The sequence below is a fragment of the Melanotaenia boesemani genome, chromosome 22 (genome assembly GCF_017639745.1).
Source record: "Melanotaenia boesemani isolate fMelBoe1 chromosome 22, fMelBoe1.pri, whole genome shotgun sequence".
NCBI lineage: Eukaryota > Metazoa > Chordata > Actinopteri > Atheriniformes > Melanotaeniidae > Melanotaenia > Melanotaenia boesemani.
The window spans coordinates 6,788,785-6,810,604 of record NC_055703.1 but is presented as its reverse complement, the minus strand read 5'-3'; the positions used below and the strand labels follow the sequence as shown (position 1 = coordinate 6,810,604).

The 21,820-nt window shown below is 37.6% G+C and overlaps 1 protein-coding gene across 1 annotated transcript; it reads right to left on the bottom strand.

Moving 5' to 3' along the window:
* Nucleotides 1-17,460: 17,460 nt before the first annotated feature.
* LOC121633300 (alpha-1-antitrypsin homolog) lies at nucleotides 17,461-20,126 on the bottom strand. Its single transcript, XM_041975177.1, has 5 exons — nucleotides 20,044-20,126; nucleotides 19,156-19,781; nucleotides 18,811-19,081; nucleotides 18,589-18,736; nucleotides 17,461-18,434 (listed from the first exon to the last, which is right to left on the bottom strand). The coding sequence occupies exons 2-5, from the start codon at nucleotides 19,754-19,756 to the stop codon at nucleotides 18,243-18,245; spliced, it is 1,212 nt and encodes a 403-aa protein (XP_041831111.1). The 5' UTR covers nucleotides 19,757-19,781; nucleotides 20,044-20,126; the 3' UTR covers nucleotides 17,461-18,242.
* Nucleotides 20,127-21,820: the final 1,694 nt, after the last annotated feature.

Genomic DNA, 21,820 nt, shown 5'->3' with positions numbered 1-21,820 from the left:
TAATAAGCTACATCTCAGCTTTGATGTGGAAGTATGTCACCTCCGGAGCCAGAGGGAGGGACTCTTTTTCTTTTTCTATCTCTGTCACTGACAGATATTATGAGCATACCTGCGAGATGTGATCTAAAGTGGGATGTGCACGCACTTTTGTTCAGTTCTGTACATTAGATTATTTAGCATGAGAAGGAATCAACAGCAGCCCCCATACACTAACACAAAGGAAATGATGGTTGTGTTTGTGGTAAAAGGACATGGTATCCAGAATTATCTGAATGATACCACATGGGACGAGCAGCCTTCACGACAAATTGCTGAGCATAAAGTGAAGAACAATAAGGTGGATGAGTGAAAGTCATCACAATACATTTTCATTCCTTTGCAATGTTCTCCTCATCTGACATCTCCGTTTGTCTGTCCACCACTTGCCTCTATGTTGCCCTCCTTCATTAACGCTCCTTTTAACTGTGACATATAGATGACATTTAAAAATAAATCACCAGCATTAACATTTGCAAACATGAGGGTTTTATGATGGCTCAGTAATGAGGCGTTGTAAATCCCTGGGCCATGGTTCACGGTGCCGGCGGACACATAAACCGCAGAGAGCAATTTAACAAGGACACGTCGCGGCGTCACTCCACTCTGCTGTCCTCCAGAGACAACATCAGAGATCCAGTGAAGTCCCAAGATGACTGATTTATGAGCGCATTCTGCAGGTAATAGACATATGTATTCATATAGTGCACCAAATCAGTGTGTATATCTTGCCCACAGGAGAACTCTAAATTTAATCAAGCATCACCGTTCTGGCTATCAACTGGAGTTTGCAGCCCACATGCTGGAATTTCACAACAAAGAATTGGGACCAGTATTGATTCATCCCAAAAGTCAGGGAATATGAACTCATGTTTATAGGCCAATAAAATGTGTCTACTTGAAATCTCTTCTTGTTTTTCTTGTTTTGTTTTGTTTTGTTTTTGTTTTGTTTTTTATTCTATGTGGCATGTGGGGAAACTGTCATATCTAAAGGTAAAAGAAAAAGAAAACAACTTTCACCAAAAAATTGCTAACATAAACCTTAAGGTATTTCAAATTTGTATACAGTTTTCGTCTATATCTTCAAGATGTTGAAAACATTCCTCAGAGGTTTTGTTCCACATTGCCATGATAGCATCAGACAGTCTTTGTGTATGAAGCACTCGCTATAGTAAGTTATGATGTTTGACCTCTTGCCCTCAGGGAAACGATATTGTGCTATCAAATGCACCACATCTCTTCATTCTAAAAGTTTTTTTTCCACAAGCTGTCATGACTTTGAACAATGTACTTTGAAATGCCTCTGACATGCATTTTACTGTTTTAGTTACTTTTACTGCTATTTATTTATACAGTGCTTTATACGGTGTTTTTTTTTTTATTGATTTAGTGTTTTTATTGTTCTTAGTATTATGCGTTTTAGGATGTGTCTATGTGTTGTATTCTTAGTCTTGTGGTTGTTTGTTTTGTCTGTTAAATGTGACAATGCACTTTGAGTTCCTTGCAACTGTTTTTTCCAATGTGGTTTCCTTCTACAAATGGCAAATAAACTAAATTAAACTAAACTAAAAGTTGTTGCAGATTTGTTAGCTTAGAATCTCCCACACCACATCCCAAAGCTGCACTGTTGGACTGAGATCTGGTGACTGTGGAGGCTGTTGGAGTCCAGTGAACTCATTGTCATGTTCTAGAGAGCAGGCGGAGATGATCTGAGCTTTGTGACATGGTGCATTATTATTGGAAGTAGTATCAGAAGATGCTACACTGTGGTCATAAAGGGATGGACATGGTCAGCAACAATACTCAGGTAGGCTGTGGTGGTTAAACCAAGCAACGTTGGGACTAAAGGGCCCAAAGTTTGACAAGCTAATATCCCTCACACCATTACACCACAGCAGCCTGAACCGCACAGCAGGAGAAACCCATGCTTTCATGTTGTTTACACCAAATTCTGACTCTACAGTCTTGTGACAGCTAAAACGGAGACTCATTTTAGCTTTTCAGTTCTTTTGTTGTCCAATTTAGATGAGTCTGTGTGAATTGTAGCCTCAGCTTCCTTTTCTCAACTGACCGGTGTGGTCTTCTGCCGCTGTAGTCCATCTGCTTAAGATGCAATATGGCAGTCATAAAAAATATAATGTAATGTGGGGCATGTTAGGTAATAACAAACTTCCATAAAATTAATTGGTACGGATGCCAGACCATAATTTGTACCTATTTTAAAGGTTCAGAAAGGCAACATTTGCTCTGGTGGGTGGGTTGCTAATGGACGATAAGATGAATGAGGCAAGGATGGATTAAGGTGAACTGGAGACTGAATTACATGATTGCACTTCATTAATTCAAAACAGGAGTTCAAATGTCACTTGTGATGAAGATGTCTTTTAAACCTGCTCCATGCGATAGCTGGATGTTTCTGCAGTCCTGGACCTATAAAATGTGAGCTACAAGAACAGGATTAAACCATGTGATCATACGACCATTTAAGGCATAATAGTGGACTAAATTGAACCAGTTTAAGTGTAATTTTTGTGGAAAAAAGTGAATAAATGAATAGATTCTTTTGTATCTTAAATAGCGAGTGGTGTGAGAACTAATTGGAGGCCAGAAAACTGCAATAAAGTATAGTTTGAATGATGCTTGAGTAAGGAAAGCCATTAAGCAGTGGGTCAATACCAAGAGACAAGCAGCCCGAGTATTAAACTGATCATGACATCAAGCTAAAGACAGAAAAGGCCTCTGAAGACTTCCTTTTGGCAGCGCTCTTTTCATCTACAACCTTTTTATTAAGCAATGGACATAATAGATGATCCATTGATTCTCTCTCTCTTCTTCTTTATGTCACTCTGTCTCGACCAGCGTTTCCACTGCTGTCAAAAACCCAGCTCAAAGTTCTCGACAGCAGTGAGCAATCAAAAGCAAACATTCATCTTGATTATAGCCCACTCTCGGCCCTGAGAACAAGATCGTTTTTGTCTATTCATCATGTCACCGCCTCTCTAGAGGAGCTGAGCTACAGCAGATTTTTTCAAAGCTCTCTGCTCGTGTTGTGTTTTCATGGTTAATGCAAGAAATACATAAGATTGAGCTCAGGAGGACAGAAAGGTGAGAGGTGAAAGACAACATGTGACATTTTATCTTACCCTCAAGCTGTTCTGCGGGTGACAAAATAAACTGGTTTGAGTTTTTCTGCATTTCAGTTGAATTATCAAGTCGCATCTAAGCTATTGTGGGCTCAATGTGCTGAACCCACTTACATATACAGCAGGGGGTCAAACCTTTTACAGCTCTGTCTCGGTGTAAAGTGCCTCAGGGTGCAAGTCTTTTACAGTTATATCACCTGTACACACACCTCATACGCACTGACGGGTCTTCCTATTGGAGTTAAAGGAATTATTATGGAGACCCAAGCTCACCTTACTGGTTTCTAAACAGATGCATGTCTAGAAGTGAATTTAAGCAGGACAATAAGGCAGAATAGTAAGGAATAAAACATGAACTACAATTTAAAGAATTACAGAATAAATATATTTACTTTAAACACATTGTGCAGTTTATATTTATAACCATATGTTACATCCATGTTTACATGCTAAAGTTGTTGCATGAGTTAACCATTAATTGCCATTTTCATAACTCTTTATCTAACATGCTGCAATACTTTTGCAGAGGATAGTGCAATTGCTTTATGAATAATACAAACCAGAGACTACACGTTTGAGTCATCACACCCAGAACATATTTCTATTAATATTCACATCCATATGTTGTGTTAGTTTCTTTGCATAATTTTAGAAATAGTGAAGAAAATGACATTTATACAGTCAGTAATCCACCCATAGCTTTATATTGTTGATCTTTATTTAAATAGCCTTTACAAATCTTAAATTAGACCATCTGTTATAAATAATCAGAGAGCATATATTTCTGTAACAGTTAGCATATAGCAGGGTTGCATAAGTAAGCTAATCATTTAGCTTTTGGATGTGAATATTTATTGAATAAATGTGCTCTAAATTGATGAATAATGTTTTTGTTATTTCCTGCTTGTGTTGCTTATTTATTAATCATGCAAAAGTGGAATTAATTGCTTGTTTTTTTTACATGAATACAGTACATGCATATGTTTTTAAGAAAATATCAAGAGCACTAATATACACACTGCAAAGCTGCTGTATATGATGGTATTTTTCTTTTGTTCATTGTTGTTATTTTCTATTTCTTTGTTTCAGCATCTCCACTTTTTCGAGCAAGTCTTGCTGGTTTGTGTTTTTTCAAATGAATTGTATTGGATGGCAGATATTATCTCATTGTGTTCTCTCTATGCACGGTGCTACTAATGTTTTACCAACATTTTTCTAAAGTGTACTCTAATCTGAGTGGAAAGCCTCAGTTCTTGAGTTACATGGATGCACATGACAACACTCCAAGGATTGGTGGCTTATTTTAGCTGCTAATGTCAACACGTGCAGCGCGTCTTAAGATATTTAGTGTAGTTCTTTACTGATTGCCAGACATGCTGTGGGAGGTGGAGTGGTATATTTACACATATATGTATACTGTGTGCATGTATGTCTCTAACAAGCCAGCAGCTATTTCACCACACATTAAATGTGATGGATTAGCTACATACCTCCAAGCTGCAGGTGTAAAAGAAAAACTCCAGCAAACACATACATCAAAATTCTGTAGGGTTGATGTGATATGACAGGAGAATTATAATGACAGGCAGCTGCTGTCTTACCACTGACCTGGACTGATACAGTACAAAGTGAGACACAGAGTCAGTCAATCTTCCAACTCAGCAGGCTGTCTTCTGAAACTCACTATGTCTGATCCCATTTGTCAACTGCAAAGACAAGACTTAGATTTTAGGGTCACAGCGTCGAACAGCATGTTCAAACGTGACCAATAAGGCAGCCACCGCCACTCAGGATGGCTTTACACACAGAACACACAGACACGTGGGTCAGCACAGCTAGTGAGTGATGTGCTTTGAACTGTCAGCGTGACTTACAGTAATAAGACATCACAGTCTAATGTGCTGCGCACTGGAAACGCTGTCAACTGTTGTGAGCTTATCCCAGATGTCACAGAGGCCTCCACATAAAAGGCAATAGATTTCTCTGTGTATATCCCTGTGTGGTGTGTAGAGGCAGGCATAAACAATAAACATGATCAGTTTCCTTATTGTTTGTCTTTGATGAAGGAACAGTATTCTCCTGTCAACCCAACTTCTTGGTGGCTTTGATGCACGTTTAACAAGGTTATGCCCACTTGTATGTTAAGTGGATGCCACGCTGCAGTGCATTGTGTACTCAGTGGGGTTTATCACTGACTCTTGCGTATGAAAGAACCACCAGGCTTTGCTCTTGATGCATCAATGTCCTCCTGACTGATTACAATGCAAAACCCTGTGTGTAGCAGTATTTTAGCCTTTGTCCATGTGGTGCCTTGGAAAGAGAAACACAGCTTAAGACAGAATTGTGTGACATTAAATTGTATTTCTAGATCTTTGAAAATAAAAAATACCATCTCACTGTTGTTAGAGAAAACAATTAAATGCTAAATTGTGATAGAAGCTGACAATTTTCCCAGCACACAGACACTTTAAAGCTTCAGTTCTTGTTTACACTGTCCAAACTGGGGAAAAAAATTGAATAATCCCCCTTTTTGGGGGTAGACTCCCCCTTTTAATGTGTTTTCCCTGGCTGAGAGTGTGGCGCTGATAGCACACAGATGAGAATGGATGATAGGAGAGTGAGCCTTTCCATGACCTTCCAAGCATTCAACTCATTTGACTTTGATGTGTAAAGTAGACCGATGAATGGAGGAGCGGTTGTGCTTTAATTTTGGTCTAAATTACAAACTCGGATGAGAGGAGCATTAAGTGAACAATAGCAAGGTGCAAGGCAGCCACGCTCTGCTCCTGTGGCGGGACAGTGCCACCTACTGGTGTCTCTGTATTATCAAGAGTGTAGCCTCTTTCTGTGCCTCACTGTCTCTATATGTTCAATTCAACTAAATCTCCCATACTGAATAATATGTGCACGAATCTGCACATTTAAACCCCTGTAGCTCTCAACTCAAGACTAAGCTGCAAGTCCTTTTTTTTCCCCTCTTGGATGGTGAAGAGCAACCCGCTCTGCCTCTGGCTCACTGGTGCTTGTCATCTTCATTGGATTGTTGGTTAGGTATGGGCCTGAGACTTCATAATCGATTAGAGTTAGGGTTACCTAATCATAGGCAGAGGAGGGCAGGTCATGCTCCACATTAGCCACTTTTACCTTACTTACTTTGTGTTACTTACATCTCCACAAATAAGAAAAAGGGCCTTTTATATATTTAAGAATTAACATAAAACAAAATATGTTCAAAGCTACCAAAACATGTTTTCTCTTCAGTTAATCAGCACTTCTGAGAGCCCATTTATAAAAGTGATCACTGGCCCAGAGAATTAAAAAGTGGGAGAATAGTTTGAATAGCTGAATAAATAAGGAATTATGACTTGTTCATTTACAAGGCATAATTATAATTATTCAACCTATAATTTCTGGGCCATTGATTGCAAAATCTTCACCTCTTCAGTGACTAATGTTAATTTGATGATGATGCTTCCTGCCTGAAGTCAAACTGAGGTTTAATGGCAAACCTAAGTGTTAGGATTACAACTGGAACATCTTTTAATGAACCAAATTGGACAGAGTGCTCTTACATTTAATTGTTTATAACATACCTGATTTAATATTCAAGGGCCTCCTTGAAAAAGACAAAGTCTGGATGAGAGATGTTGCATTTCAGTACTGATGGGGTCTTTTCTAGAATCAATAGGCAATAATTCACCCCCACGTGATCAGACATTCAGGCTTTAGGACTGCTGAAGCATCTTCTTTCCTATTTAGTCCAAAGAATGTCCTGTTCACAAGATTCAGGAAAAATTTAAGGTTTTTATTCCACTTTGCCTGAGCTCTTTTTAAATGAGCTTTGATTCAGAGAATACAGCAGTGTTTCTGGATCACGTTCGCATCACGGTGTGGCACAGCAGCTGCTCAACTGCAGAGCGAAAGGCCCTGCCTTTGATAACCTTCATTTTAGTGAGTGTTTTAACATCTACTTGTCCAGGGAATACAGATGGAACTTAGCATCTTTGCTAAAGCCTGGCACAAAACATATTTCCCTTTTAGGGTCAAATGTATTGTTGTGAATGTCCCTGTCAAATAAATAAATAAAATTCAAATTCAAAACACGTTTTTGGTGCTCTACAATGAATACAATATCAGTTTATGACTCTTGCATATCATTGAATTCTGTTTTTGTTTACACTGTGTCCCAACATTTTTAGAAATGTAGTTGTGAATCTAACATTAAAAGTACAAGCGAAAAGGAAATTCATTAAGATTTTAGCAGCCAGTGACAATGGCTGCCAACTACTTGTCTGGAAGTTTCCCTTCTCTGTTGCTGCCAGATGCCTAAACTGGGCTTATTGTTCCTTCATCTATGCCTGTTTCTGTAACATTTGGAGAATTCATGAGAAACATTATCCAAACAACCTAGTAAAGTCTATCCTCTCATTTCTATTATCTATGCAGTTCCTGGTAATATATAATTATATGGTAATAAATCACTTTTCTTCCTTGTAATGTATGTAATGATCAAAAGTGCCGGAAGAGTTTGTGTGGTTGCCAGAAAATGTTTTATCAGACATCTAAGGTCTTCCAAATGTGTGACTTTGTATACAGAATATTCTGACTTTGGAGTCTTTGTTTATTTAGTTGAGTTCTGGTGTGCAAATGAGAGAAAATGTAGCAATTGGGATGCTCTGTAAAATGTAAATTAATTGCATTAATTTCTAAATCCCATTTCATATTTTATTCCCAATAAAACTTAAAATAGAAATGATAAGCTAATTGAATTTGATGTTGGCAACACATCTAAAAAAAACTTAGAAGGGCAACAAAAGGTTGGAAAATGTAACTGGCACAAATTAAAAACAACTGGAGGCGCATTTGACAACTAATTAGGTTAATTGGCAACAGTTCGGTAAGATGAAGGAAAAGCCTCTCAGATGTAATGGTCTGCAGACCATTTCACCACTCTGCAACAAACTGCATCTAAAATTGTGGAACAATTAAAAAAATGTTATTCACTCTTAAGATTTCACCCTCTACAATGTATAATATATCAAAAGATGAAAAGGATCTGAAGGAATCCCTGTGTGCATGGAAGCAAGTCAAAGGTCAATACTGCATGCCTTTAGGCAGGACTGCATTTAAAACAGACATGAAATCTCTGCATGGGCTCAGGAAGACTTCCAGGAATTATTGTCTTTGAACACAGTTCACCCTAAAATCCACAAATGCAGGTTAAAGCTCCATCATGCAAAGAAAAAGTCATATGTAAACATGATCCAGAAACACTGCCATCTTCTTTTTTTTTTTAATTAGTGTTTACCAGCCTGATGTTACCAGAGACTTTGTCTCTGCTTTTAATAAGAGACACTAGTCATAGTTAGCCTTGTCATTTTCATGCTTGTGGGAAAAAAATAATTTAAAATAAAGCTGTTTATTGATTAGCATTAAAAAAATTAAATTAAACCACAAAAACAATAAATGATTAGATAAAGCTAATCAAAAGGTTTTGGCTGAAGCACGCACTTATTATGCCAACGCTTTTTACACAAACATCTTCAGCCATTAACTCAGTTACATTACAGGGCTTGAAAGCAAAAAAAAAAAACTCAACAAAAGGAAACATGAATACATAAAATAAAGTTCCATAATAATAATCCAAACAAACAAAACCAAATGTTTCAGGATTTTCATTATTACTCTTCTTCACACTTGATCTATATATTTTTTAGTACTTTTTTTAAACTACATCTTTTTAAGTCATTATCACAACTTTTCCAGAAGTTAACACCTCTAAAAGAAACACATCTTTGCTTTATATTGTTCTTATTTTGTTTTTGTTTTGTTTTATCTGTTCCCCCTTAAATCATATCAACTGTCTGACTTACAAATGATTTATAATTCTTATAGCTCTTTTTTGTAACTTAAAAATAGTAAAAGTGTTGGTTTTATGTGCATAAACCCATGTCTCTACACAATAAATCATCAATGGAAGCAGCAGAGAACAATAAAGCATGTATAATGACTTTTTTTCTTTAGGACATCCTTTGTTTTATAAATTATAGCAAAGGTTTTTGACATTTTTATATTCATGTTATTTATATGAGGCTTCCACCAAAGCTTATCATCAATTATCACTCCAAGAAATTTATTTTCATACAATCTTCTCTGGCCCAAACCCCATCTAAAATGGTCTGAGGCAAAGTAGAAAACTGTTCTGTGATCAGATGGATAAAAATGTGAAATTTTGCTCCATCAATCCTAAAAACTACATGGAGGTTTAAGAGCAACATCTGCTCCCATCCAGACAACGTCTCTTCCAGGGAAGGCCTTGCAGATTTCAGCAAGACGATGCTGAACCACATCCTGCTCCATCACAACAGCATGGCTTCACAGCAGAAGAGTCCGGCTGCTGAACTGGCCTGCCTGCAGTCCAGACCTTTCACCAATCCACAACATCTGGAGCATCGTGGAAGCAGAAATCCAGCAACCAAGGTTCAGGACTGTAGAGCAGCTAGAATCCTGCATCAGACCAGAATGGGGCAACATTCCTAAAACTCCTAACTTCCCAGATGTGTACAGACATATGTTAAAGGAAAAGGGGGTGCTACACGATAGTAACTATCACCCTGGAACTATTTTTACAGATGTGTTGCTGCCATCAGATTCACAATGAGAATATTTTCCATATTTTCCATGAAATGATAAAATGTCTCAGTTTCAACATCTGATATGTTGTTTATGTTCTACTGGGAATTGAAATGTATCATATAATTGAGTGAATACTAGCTGTTTAGAGTAGTTTTATGGACAAAGGGAGAAAAATCAACACAGATTCTTAATCCTTTAACTTCAAGCTAATATTTTGCATCACTTAAACAGGAAAAGCTATTACAGCATTGTTATGGTTGGTTAGCGCCTTTTTGGCTAACATGTTAGCATGCATACTGATACAGGGAAACGTTACCAGTCATTTAAAACTGTGGTGCTTTCTAGCTAAAGAATAATAACTACATTTATTTTTTCTGTCTCCACGAACTTCGGATTTAGCTGGCAATGACAGTAAGATAGAAGTAGAAGTAGAAGAAGTAACAAAATATATGAAACAAAAAATTAGATGAAAGAAAGTAAATGGGAAATGCATATCGTGTCAAAGACAGAAACAAAAGTGTAAAAGTTTGGACAGTTCTCCGATGTTTGCACGTAAACAAAGAGAATTCATTGAGCAGAACGTGTTTCCTTAGATCACTGTCATCCGTGTGTTGAATGTTAGAATACATAATGTGCGGTGACAAAAACCTGTGATATCGCATCAGTACGTGTTTTTCATGTCTTTTTCCTTCCCATCTTCAGTCAATCATGGCTTACATAACTTCTCTATTATTTCTTGCTTCTCACCACTTTTTCCAAACTATCATCAAACGTGTGTCAAATTCGGATCAGTTTTAACATTTCATTGTTGTCTTTGTTCTACTTTTCATTAAATATGGAGCTTAAATAATTTAAAAACCATTACTTTCAGCTCATTTTTACATTATAAAGTGTCCCAATATTTTGGAAAATGAAATTATTTAATTAAATTGATTATGATAGCTTGAATTAATGGCACAGTTGATCAATTAATGGGTTATTAGCTCACTTTAATCTCCACCAAAGTTACTAATAACTTTGATGGACAAAAAGATAATAAAAATATATGTACAACGCACCTTTATTCAATAAAAGAAAATCTGTGCACACACAATTTGGTATGTGAACAAACAGAATTTATTAAGCTGTTAATTTTTCTTTAGATCTCAGCAGTGTCTGCTCTGACTTTCATGTGTGTTGAAAGCTAGAATGCATAAAGAGGGATGACAAAACCTGAGAGCAGCCAGTTATCTCATCAGTTCATGTTTCTCATATCTTTCCCTGCCCCTGTCTGCCAGTCCGTCTCCCTGCTCATCCTCCTCCCGCCATTTTCCCACAGAGAGAACTGCTATATGAGAGCAGCAGACTTAAATGACTGGCGTTAGAGTCACACATATCCTAAATGCCATGGGGAATGCATTATAGATGCCCAATTCACTATGTCACAGCATTTCTTGATCTGCAAGCGTAGCTCGCATTTGATCTTCTGCAAGCAGGAATCGGAACCAGAGCAGGGAGATCTGAGGGATATTCAACAGCAGAAGAAGGAGAGCTGTGGAGTTCAAACACTAATGAACACATTTTTGTGTGGAGGCTTAGAAAGAATATGAGTTTGTGAAGTTTTGTAGAACGAGGGGATGCATGCTACTATTCAGATTTAATTTGGCCCGTGTCATTGAGCTGCTAATTATATTTTGCAATTAGATAGAACTTTTAAAAGCATGTTCTTGCACAAAATTTAGAAGAGAAAAACATTTAACTGAGTTATGATTACATTATTTTTGGGAATAAGCAGAAGCCATCTGATAAATTAATCTTGATACCAGCAGGACATTTGCATGAGGGAATCAGTGTGTAATCAGAGCAGGTAATTTCTTTGATAGTTTAGTTTTCTGTTTACAGCTGTTTTTATGTCTTAAATGCAAGCCTTTGTGATCATACGTATTCATGGTTTCCAAAACATAAAATGACGCTAATAATTGGGTCTGGTGATCTGGTTCACTCATATTTGACATAAACAGCATTGTGCTAATTTTTAGTCCTGATACAGTATTGAGTAACATTTGCTGCCATCTAGATGATGTCTCTTTCAAATTAGATATTGCTAAATTCAGAAAGACAATACTAAAAGACAGTCTGCCTTCTTAACTGCTGTCCTAAGGAGTGAAGGTAGAAGAATTTATTCATTGTTGGCCTGTCAGAAAAAATTTTGGCATTTAAATTTCCAAAATCTGGTGAAGAGTTGGAGAATAGGCCATGGAAAAACTGATTAATCTCACATCTATCAGTTACTGGTCTGATTAGGTGTGGATCCATTTTCACTATGAAGAAAAATACCACACTATCATCCCAAGATCTTGTGCAGCACAGTGCTACAGCTTTATATAGCCAACATCTTAACTGCAAAGCAGAACCTTTAGGTTTCAGTACTTATCACAATGTTCCTGCTCATTAAGTCGATTGTTATTTGTATCTATATCCATACGCAGTTTTGTTTATCTAAATAAAAACCTAAATCTGTTGGTTTCCAATTATCCAAATGATTAGGATTTCTCCAGCAGATTCTCATTTATTTAGGATGAGAATAGTTCAGTGAGGAAGATAAATGGGCTGCATTTATAGGGGTTGGCTTGTAGTCCTGTTGGCCACTCAAAGCCTTTTTGCACCAAAAGCCACATTCATCCACAAAGTCTTTCTTAGTTAGTGTTGTAAGCTACACAATGATTTTTCTCCCTTGTGCACATACTCAACAATAAAGGGCCGAGTGGGGTTTAGTATTTTCGACATATAGTTTAAACCACCAACAATCTGACCAACAGACAACCGGTCTTCCTTCTGAGCTATATAAATTATGACTGAGTGTGGTGGTGGAAGAAGGGAGAAAGATGGCCGCTATTTCTGAAGCATTAACAGGTTTAAAAAAAGATCACAGGTTCCTTTGGCTCAGGGAACACAAATATGGCTCAGTTTGGTACAGGATTCTTTATATACACCCAGTTGAGGTGCATTCTCTAGCATCTTGTTGAAACAAATCAGGGAGGTAAGTCGTGAAATCTGCACCATGTTGTTGTTGTTGTATGTTGTGTGTTGAGATAGCATGCTCATGCTGGTTGGATGCAGCTTCAGTAGAGTTTGAATCCAGCCTTCAGCTACAACAACTAAGTGCACTGCACAACGCAAACAGAGCATAAAATGTTTATGAATTGAGCAATAATGATGACAAATATGCATCACATCAGCTGAAGTCAAGATAAGAAGAATAAATCTGAAATGAGCACAAGCAGAGTTACAGTTAATGGTTTTTTTGAGGAAATTGTTACATAAGCACAAGCTAGCTGCTTTCCAAACTGCTGTTTTTTGACTGTGTGATATAATGAACTGCTTTCAATCAATGCAGACTTCCACTGTAATGCTATGACAAGATAACGTAACTAGAAGTTGCTGTAAAAAAATCATGCAGCCTGAGCAAATTGACTGCCATGCCACACACAGATGAAAGGCTATGAAAATAGCTATAGTCCACGCATTAGCTTGAAAATGTTTACAGAATTCAGTGCTGCTTTGCCTTGTTTATGTTCAGAAGACTGGCCGGATTGGGACTGTTTCAGCTTTTCTAAAGAGCTTCACACTCACCTCTGTGATTCAGACACATCTTTCTCGCAGTTTCCACAGAAACCAGTATTTGCGTGGATACTAACAAGGGAGACAAAGTCTGTGTGCCAATTGTGTAATACAGCTTCTTTATTGACAGGTCAAAAGGCAAAGAGTTGTGTGAGGTAGATGGCCATCAGGTTACACATTCTCCCTTTGCTGTGATGCTGGTCAAAAATGATCTGTTACTTAATAATTAACTGCAGTGATTCTGCCTGTGTTTTCTTCAAGCTGCTCCTTTGTAAAAGAGAAATTCTAACCAGGCTATCTTGAGAAGGGAATCAAACTCATTTATAATTAATAACCAAATTAGGAACATTTATCAAGTCATACTTGTACGTGATCTTAATGCATGAATTACATATTTAAAATCATGTTTTAGAAAAATACTTGTGACAAAGGTCCACATAATCAATAAACAGTGTGTCATGTGTGGACTTTTTCTTTCTGAAACTAGAATTAAATTCAAAACAAATGTTTCAATTTGGTGATGGGAATTGTTGTTTTTTTGTTTTGTTTTTTGTTTTTTGTTTTTTTGTATTGTATTTCCACTGCAAGGACAGTTATGTATTCATTTATTTTTCTTAAAGGGGCCCTAATATGCTATTTCAACTTTTTCTAGCTTTGTGCAGTGTTATAATGTTGAATACTCATCAGAGTATTAAGTTAAGTGCGTTTTTTTTGTTTGTTTTTTTTATCACATAAATGCATGTTTGAGTTTTCCTGTTTTTCTCTACATTGAAAATCCAAATAAAAAATAAATGAAAATCTTTTTAAAAAAGGTTTTTATAGTTTTTTCTTTTTACTTTGATATTTCAGTGACATACCAGGGGAATTGTCTGGGGGAGTCCTCCTGGGTGTGGTGCAGGGGGGCTCTTGGGGTCCTGGGCCCTTCACTCTGGCCACCTTAGATGGCCGGTGCCTGGTGGGTTGGTGACTGCCAATCTTGGCCCACTGGGGCCTCTGCCCCATGGCTATTGGGGGCTTTGGCTCAGGCTCTTCTCTGCCACCCTCTGGGTGTGTCCGGGGTAGTCTTAGTGGTGGGGTGGCTTGGGTCTTGCTCCAGGATTACTGTCTTGGTTATGTTTTTTTAGGAACTAACTTGTTCGGCACAACACAGCAGCCAGACCATCATTCTGCCTGCTATGATGCTGGATAGGACAATTAACAAAGAAAAAACATTCATGAAGGAAACAATGAAGGAAACCCAGCTGAAAAAGATAGTACATCCATGTTGTGCCTTTAGATATTGCCAAATTAGATAAATAGAAATGTCAGAAACAGTCAATTAGGTTTATACATAAGTCATGTTTTATGTGAAGCAGCAAATTTACAAAACATTCTGAAGTTTCTCACAGTGTAAATGTGACCACAATGAAAGTGGTTGGATATTTCACAAATTTAACCTCCACTGCGGCTCACCACAGTGGAGGTTAATATTAATATTAATATTCAGTATTAATGAAAAGTTGGACATGTATTTTACTTTGTAGTCTCAATTAACGAAACAGTCTTTAAATAGTAATGTTTTCTCACAGAAATTGTTAGTAACGTAAACTCCTATATATATATATATATATATATATATATATATATATATATACATATCACCGGGACATCCCTAATTTTTACATCTCATAAACGTATTCTGCATCTGCTTTTTTCTTACTCGGCTTTGACATCAAGAGGAAAAACTTTGTTTGGGGCACTTTCCACAGCCGAAGGTCTGATTCCCATCCTGCCATGAAATATTTATAAGCCTCTAATTTGAATTGTGTGCTTTTAATTCTCCCTGTCTGACCTGACCACAGATGTGCTGAACTGGTTTGGAAAGTGGGAATCCCTGATGAGAAACGGGTAATAGTCACTGTAGTGGGAGCAGGTCCCAGCTAGCTTTTTGGCATTCAAAGTGGCACCATAAACAAACAGAGTGACATCAGTGAGAAAGGTTTATAGGAGGTGAGTACCAGAAACATCCTGCTGCATTCAGTGTTGCAGGTTGCTGAGTTGTTCACACTCTTTTTAGGGCTCGGACATGTTTTGTGCTGACATTGTTTACTCAGTATTTATATTACTTCAGTTTGTTTACGAGTTCTGCTGGTGTTTCTTTGATGAAAACAGTGCACCAGCAATTACTCCCAGCAGTTGACCAATCAGAGCCAGCCTGCATGAGGGGGAGGCGGGGCTCAGGATGGAAGAGTCTCATTCTGCTTGTTTCTGGCAGAGGCTGATCTGAGGGCCTATGGAAAGGACTGATATAAAATAAATAAAAGGGTATGTGGAAGATGCTGGATTGATTCTTGCAGCTTGTGGACACATAAAATAAATTAACCTGAAATGAGCATAGTAGAGCCAATTTAAGTGGGAAACAAACATACACAAATACAAGCAGTTCGTCAACAAAATGTATTTTTTGAAGACAAGGAAAAATTCTTGTTAAACAACAAAAATACACATTAGAATGATGGCTATATTTTACTTTTTTTATTATTAAGGCAGCTAAATTCAACTCAAGTTTGGATCTTGATCCTTATTGTGTGCATGTGCACATGCCTGTACAATTTTTGGCTTGGATTATGGCAAGTCTCCTGTGAGCTACCTGTGGTCCAGATGTTTGTTGTTGGCCTGGATGTTGATTACAACAAATATTTTGTGGGCCAGAAGTGGTCCTAATACAGAAAGCCTTATGGCAATTGTGGGCCACATGTGGTGGTCATGTGATTGAGTTTTGGCAGCCATGCTCACATTTAGTCAACGCCAAATTTGAGCCAAAGAAAAATGCACATTTGGGCCATATTTGGGCCAAATACTTTTTGCAGTGTCTGAGAATGCTTTGGTGGGGCTTTGTTACTATTATGGAAAAATCCATGCAATAAATGCAAACATGTTTGTAACAGTAGCTTCTGTTCCCACTTCAGGGTAAAAGTTTATTTTTTGGCATACCTAATAACCAGCTCAAACTCTGGGGCTCTAAACACCAGTACAAGAATTCTTGGAGAAACAATGGGATAAAAGTATGGGGCTGGAATGACATGCGTCTGGGTTTTAGATGTTTTGAAATGAGTTTTAGGCTTTTCATTTTTTTTTTTTTTTTTTTTTTTACAGTTTAGTAAAACTGATTTTTTTTATTTAAAAAAATTATTATGATTTTAGAATATCTTTAATTAATAAAAAATGCAATATGTATGATGGTATTGTATTGCTGAAATTACAAGAATCATGCTGTAGGAGCTTTCCTGTAATGATTGGTAAGCACTGCTCTTCACATGTCATCTGTCTCATGTGGGGTGCCACAGGGGCCTATTCTTAGCTCTATTCTTTTTTCATTGTATTTGCTACCTTTGTGAACAATTATGAGAAAACATGATCTGTCTTTTCAATTTTATGCAGATGATTTGCAGATATACTTGCCCATAACACCAAATATTATTGGGTTGTACAAATGATGTAAGGCAGTGGTTGGCATGGCACCTTTTGCACTTGCATCAAAGCAAAACTGATTATATCTTGTTTGGCAAGTCACCTATGTCAAATGTTTTAACAAACTTTATTACTCTGGCCCCCTTTTTTACATCACATGTTAAAAATCTCAGTGTAACATTTGACAGTGGGCTCAAATTTGATAAAGATATTAGTTCATTTGTTAGAATAAGCTTTTTTTAGCTTTGTCTTTTGGCCAAAGTGAAGCCCTTTCTCAGTTGGCAGGATCTTGGGAAGGCAATCTATGCATTCATAAGTTCAAAACCAGAGTACTGTAATGCCCTTTACATTGGCCTCAGTCAGTCTTCAATTTCACGTCTCTAACTTGTACTTAATGCTGCTGCCCAATTTATCACGAGCACATCCAGATGTGAAAACATAACCCTCGTGCTGTCGTCACTCCACTTCCTTCCAGTTTGTTCTAGACTTGATTTCAAACTTCTGTTATTTGTTTTTAATGCCATTAATGGCCTGGTGCCCTCCTACCTGTCGGAGGGTTTAATTAACATAATCATGGCAAAGCCGTGCGTTCTTTGGAGCAGCTTCTGCTAGAAGCTCGAAGTGATCGTTCTTTAGCGGTTGCTGCTCCTAGACTGTGGAACAAACTGCCCCCCGATGTTTGCATCACTAACCATCTCGGCCTTTTAAAAGCAAAGCTAAAGACACATTTCTTTAGATTGGCTTTTAATTCCAACTACAGCAGTGTTGTTTTTAGGTGTATTCTGTTGTTGTTTGTGTTTTTGTTTTTTAATTTTGTCTGTTTTATGCACTTCTTGAAGTTTCTTAGTACCCTGCAGCGCTGTAGCACTTTCCAATTGTGTTTCTATGTGTTTTAATTATTTTATGTTATTATGCATTGTTTTTACGTACTTTTTATGACTCTGTTGTAAAGCACTTTGAGTACCTTTTGGTTATTGTGAAGGGCTATACAAATAAAATTTGATTGATTGATTTGATTGATATCTGTATTAACTGTTTCTTTACAGTTGTGTAAGTTAGCAGAGCGGCAACGCACTTGTATACCATTTTACACGCTATTTTTTTAATTCAGTTCAAAACAATCACTTTTGCATTTTTACACTGCAGGAAAAATTATGTAGTATTACTCTAAACTTAAAAGAAAACACACAAAAAAATCAGTGAAAAAAAATTTGCGAGAAAAATAGTTTATCAGGTGTTAATAGAGTAACAACATCTTTACACAAGCCTACACAACATAGCATCATTATGATGGATGAGGAACCAATTATTTGGATTTTCACTGGATGTTTCTGGTGAACACTATGATCTTGATACTCCTTTTGTTTATGTACACTTTTAAATGGCCATGGGGTTGTTGATCTTGCCCATGAAAAGGATGCTTTCAGTGGGGTTCTCTAGAATGAAAACCAAGAAAGGCCTGTTAATTGTGACTGACAGTGGCAATGTAAAAAACACCAACTCAAAGATGTTTGTAGCTGCAGCTTCTGTTCCCATCTCGGTGATGCTCAGCGTAGCCTTGTGAGATGCCTGGAGAAGGAAACGAAGATGCAGCCAGAGGTTGATTTGATATAAGATTGAGTGTCATAAATGTCATTTTCATGATCTTTTACTGTGCTGAAAAAGGCACAGTCATGTCTTGTAACATGTCATCTAGAAAACAAGGAAAAGAATGCCTGCTTACCTTGGAGACTTTTATCTTGGCCTTGTCAGATATACCTCTGAAATCTGCAGTATTCTCAAAAGCTTTAGTTATGCCCATTTTTTTAAGTGTGTTATCAAGGGAGGCATCAGCAGAAATGGAAAACTTTGGCAAGCGCAGTTCTACATACCTGGAAGCAGAATAGTACAAGTTTCATGAAACCAATTAATCTTGGAATGTTTTAGGAGGAAATGTGAATCATACTTCTCAGTTGCTGAATCTCTCCAGAGCTTGATGTAGGTTTTGTTGATGTAGCCCTCCACCTCCTTCATCTTGCCTTTATTAGGCAACACAATCATCATGGATGTGTTGCCCTCATAGGGCAGCGTGATGACTGTGGTGTGTCTGCTAGGGTCCAGGTAGGTTTTGTAATACCCGGTTCTTGACATCATGTCCACTTCCACTTTAGTGGTGACATTTACATGGAAATCTGCTTTGTGGGTTTGTTCATTCTCAAAGGGGTACTTCCACTGTCCTGTGTGGGACATAAATTTATCAATGTCCTGCTTAAGTCTCAAACACTAGGTCGTAGATTTGCGACCTGCTTACCTCTAAAGTAGACATAGTTGATCAGCACCATAGCTGTTTCACGGTCCACATTCTTCACCATATCTTTGATCTTGTCCTGAGTTTTATTAGCAATATATGCATTGATCTCAGCTGCAGCTTCACCAGGTTTAGAGAAGTCTGTGTTCAAGATCTCACCAAAGTAATAGTGTCTGACATCGTTCAGAAATTTCTCTAAAGGATTCAGGTTGGAGCTCAAAGCCACGGCGTTGCCGACATCCAGCTGCTGGTTCTCACTGGTGTGCCCATGCATGCGGAAAAGATGCTCATAGGCTTCATTGACCTGCGTCTGGTTTAAGCTGCTATACCCCAAGCTGGAGAAAAGCTGGCTGTGAGTTTCACCACAGGCCCCAGTTGACAGCATGGACAGGGCGGTGGAGATGCCTAATGGTGAGAAGAAGATGTTGTCTCCAGGAGCTGCCTTGGCATTCAGATTTTTGTAAAGGGCAAAGGCAAAGTCAGCGTTAGGAGAGGACAGTTGGTGGTCATTCAGCTCGCCCTGATGGTGGTGGTGGTGATGGTCTGCCCAGGTAACAACCAGCAGCAGGGCTGTTAATACACAACTAGCAAAGATACCACTCATATTGACAGTCTGCCAATAATATTTCCTGCCAACGAAATGTCAGAGGGAGTTGTACAATGAGTACAATCAAAACTGTATTTGATAATGAACCAACTAAACTAAACAGTGGAGAAAATTATAATTAAAATTCTAAAAAAGTTTTTGGCTGATGATAAAAGATCTCAACTATCTGCTTTTAACCCTCACAAAATAATTAGAATCATAAATCACCACAGGTTAACTTCGAAGTTCTAAATCTTAATTTCCAAATTAACATTCAAAACATTTAAGTGGAGGCTAATGCTTACCATTAACGTCCTCTGTTGCAGTTTAGTAGACACTCCATCATTATATTTAGCAAGTGAGAGAGTCAGCTACACTAGTTAAACATTGACGAGAACCAACCCCCCTTTTCTGTCCTGGGATAACTCCTGATCTCGCAAGGCTGTCTTTGCTTATACAACACAAAGTACTCAGTATAGGGAAAAATCTGCAAGCTAGTGGTTATTCCTGATAAAACCATCACATTCACTAAAACATGTGCTCATCATATAATTCTTACAATAAGTCACACAGCAGATTTCATGGGCCTTAGATGAAAACATAAAGCATGTAAGTAAAATCTGGCATTTTAAATAATTTCACCTTTAAACCCCTCTGTGGAAAAAGACATCTAACTGGCATTGTAAATTATATAGAAAACATTTTGTAAGACTGATTCTGTGATATTTAAAAATCAATCAATCAAATAAAAAATACTTTATTAATCCCTTGCAGGGAAACAAGAAAAAAAGACAATATTGTGTCTGTCACACTGTCACAACTATTAATTGTGATATTTAATGTTGAAGGTATTGCAAGGTTTCTATTATTTAATATATACAAGATGACATTTTTTTAATTTACCTCTGAAACTTGGATTTCAGGCATCTGTGACTATCTTCACAAAGTTACAAACATATTTTATCTGCTGTAGAATTGCCGACTCCCATTTCATACACCTTTAATCACATTCCTATTAGCCAAGTTGCTTGTTCTTCATTTTAAATATCTGAAGTTGATTATAGCTAATAAAAACTTGGTTGTAGATTTTTAAAAAGTAAGTTTCCTGAGAGTGTGAGTTTCTGAGAGAGATATAATCCTGAGTATCTACAGTTGAAGTCAGCCTATTATCTACTTCAGAAGATATAAGATTAAACTCTGTCAAGGATATGAATTGTAAAACTAAGAAGAGGACTGATGTCTCAGGAGGATTCATGCATTTATCTTTAGTGGACCAGATTGTAATGCTGTCCTGGCAGGTCTCTCTACAAAGGCCATCAGACAGCTGCAGCTGGTCCAGAACGCTGCTCAAGTCCTCACTAAAGGTCCATTTATGCTCGACGCAAAAGCAGATGGATGGACAGTTTCACCTGTCTCCTGCGTCGGTTACGCTCTTAATTTGGTCTGTTTCCACAAAGCTCAGCTATCAGTCACCTGATGCAGAAGATGTAGCAATACCACCGGAAATCGCAGGGGCAGTGCTGAGCAGAATAGCTGACATGCGACCAGCGAAAGAATCAAACCAAGTCCGCTTAACATTAGTGAAATGGGACAGCCTACCTAGTCAACAAGAATTTCCCATAGCAACAACATAGGACATTGAATCACTTAAACTTCTGAAATTAATCATGGGACACTTCAGTGGATGTTAAAACTGACCGGCAACACCGCCAGTTAGAAAAAAAAAAGAAATCACAGTCTGAGGGTCTGTTGTTTTCCGGGCGGTACACACATCATTAACCCCTTAAAAACCCACAAATATCAAATATAACCGAATTTTAATGTCACCATTTAACAAACATGCCTTGGTTTTGTAATGTTTCTACTAAAAGTCTAGTTAAAAAAAAAAACTAAAAAAAAACATACGTTTTTGTTTTGTTTTTTGTTTTTTTGTTTTTTTTTAACAAGACTGAAACCTAAAAGGTACTCTTCTGAGCTCGGTTGCTGATTCGCCACCATCTTGTGCTCAATGAATTCTGGGAGCAAAGAGCCAAGGATGCACCACCAGCGGCCTTCATTTGGGGCCAAACGAAGTGCGGATTT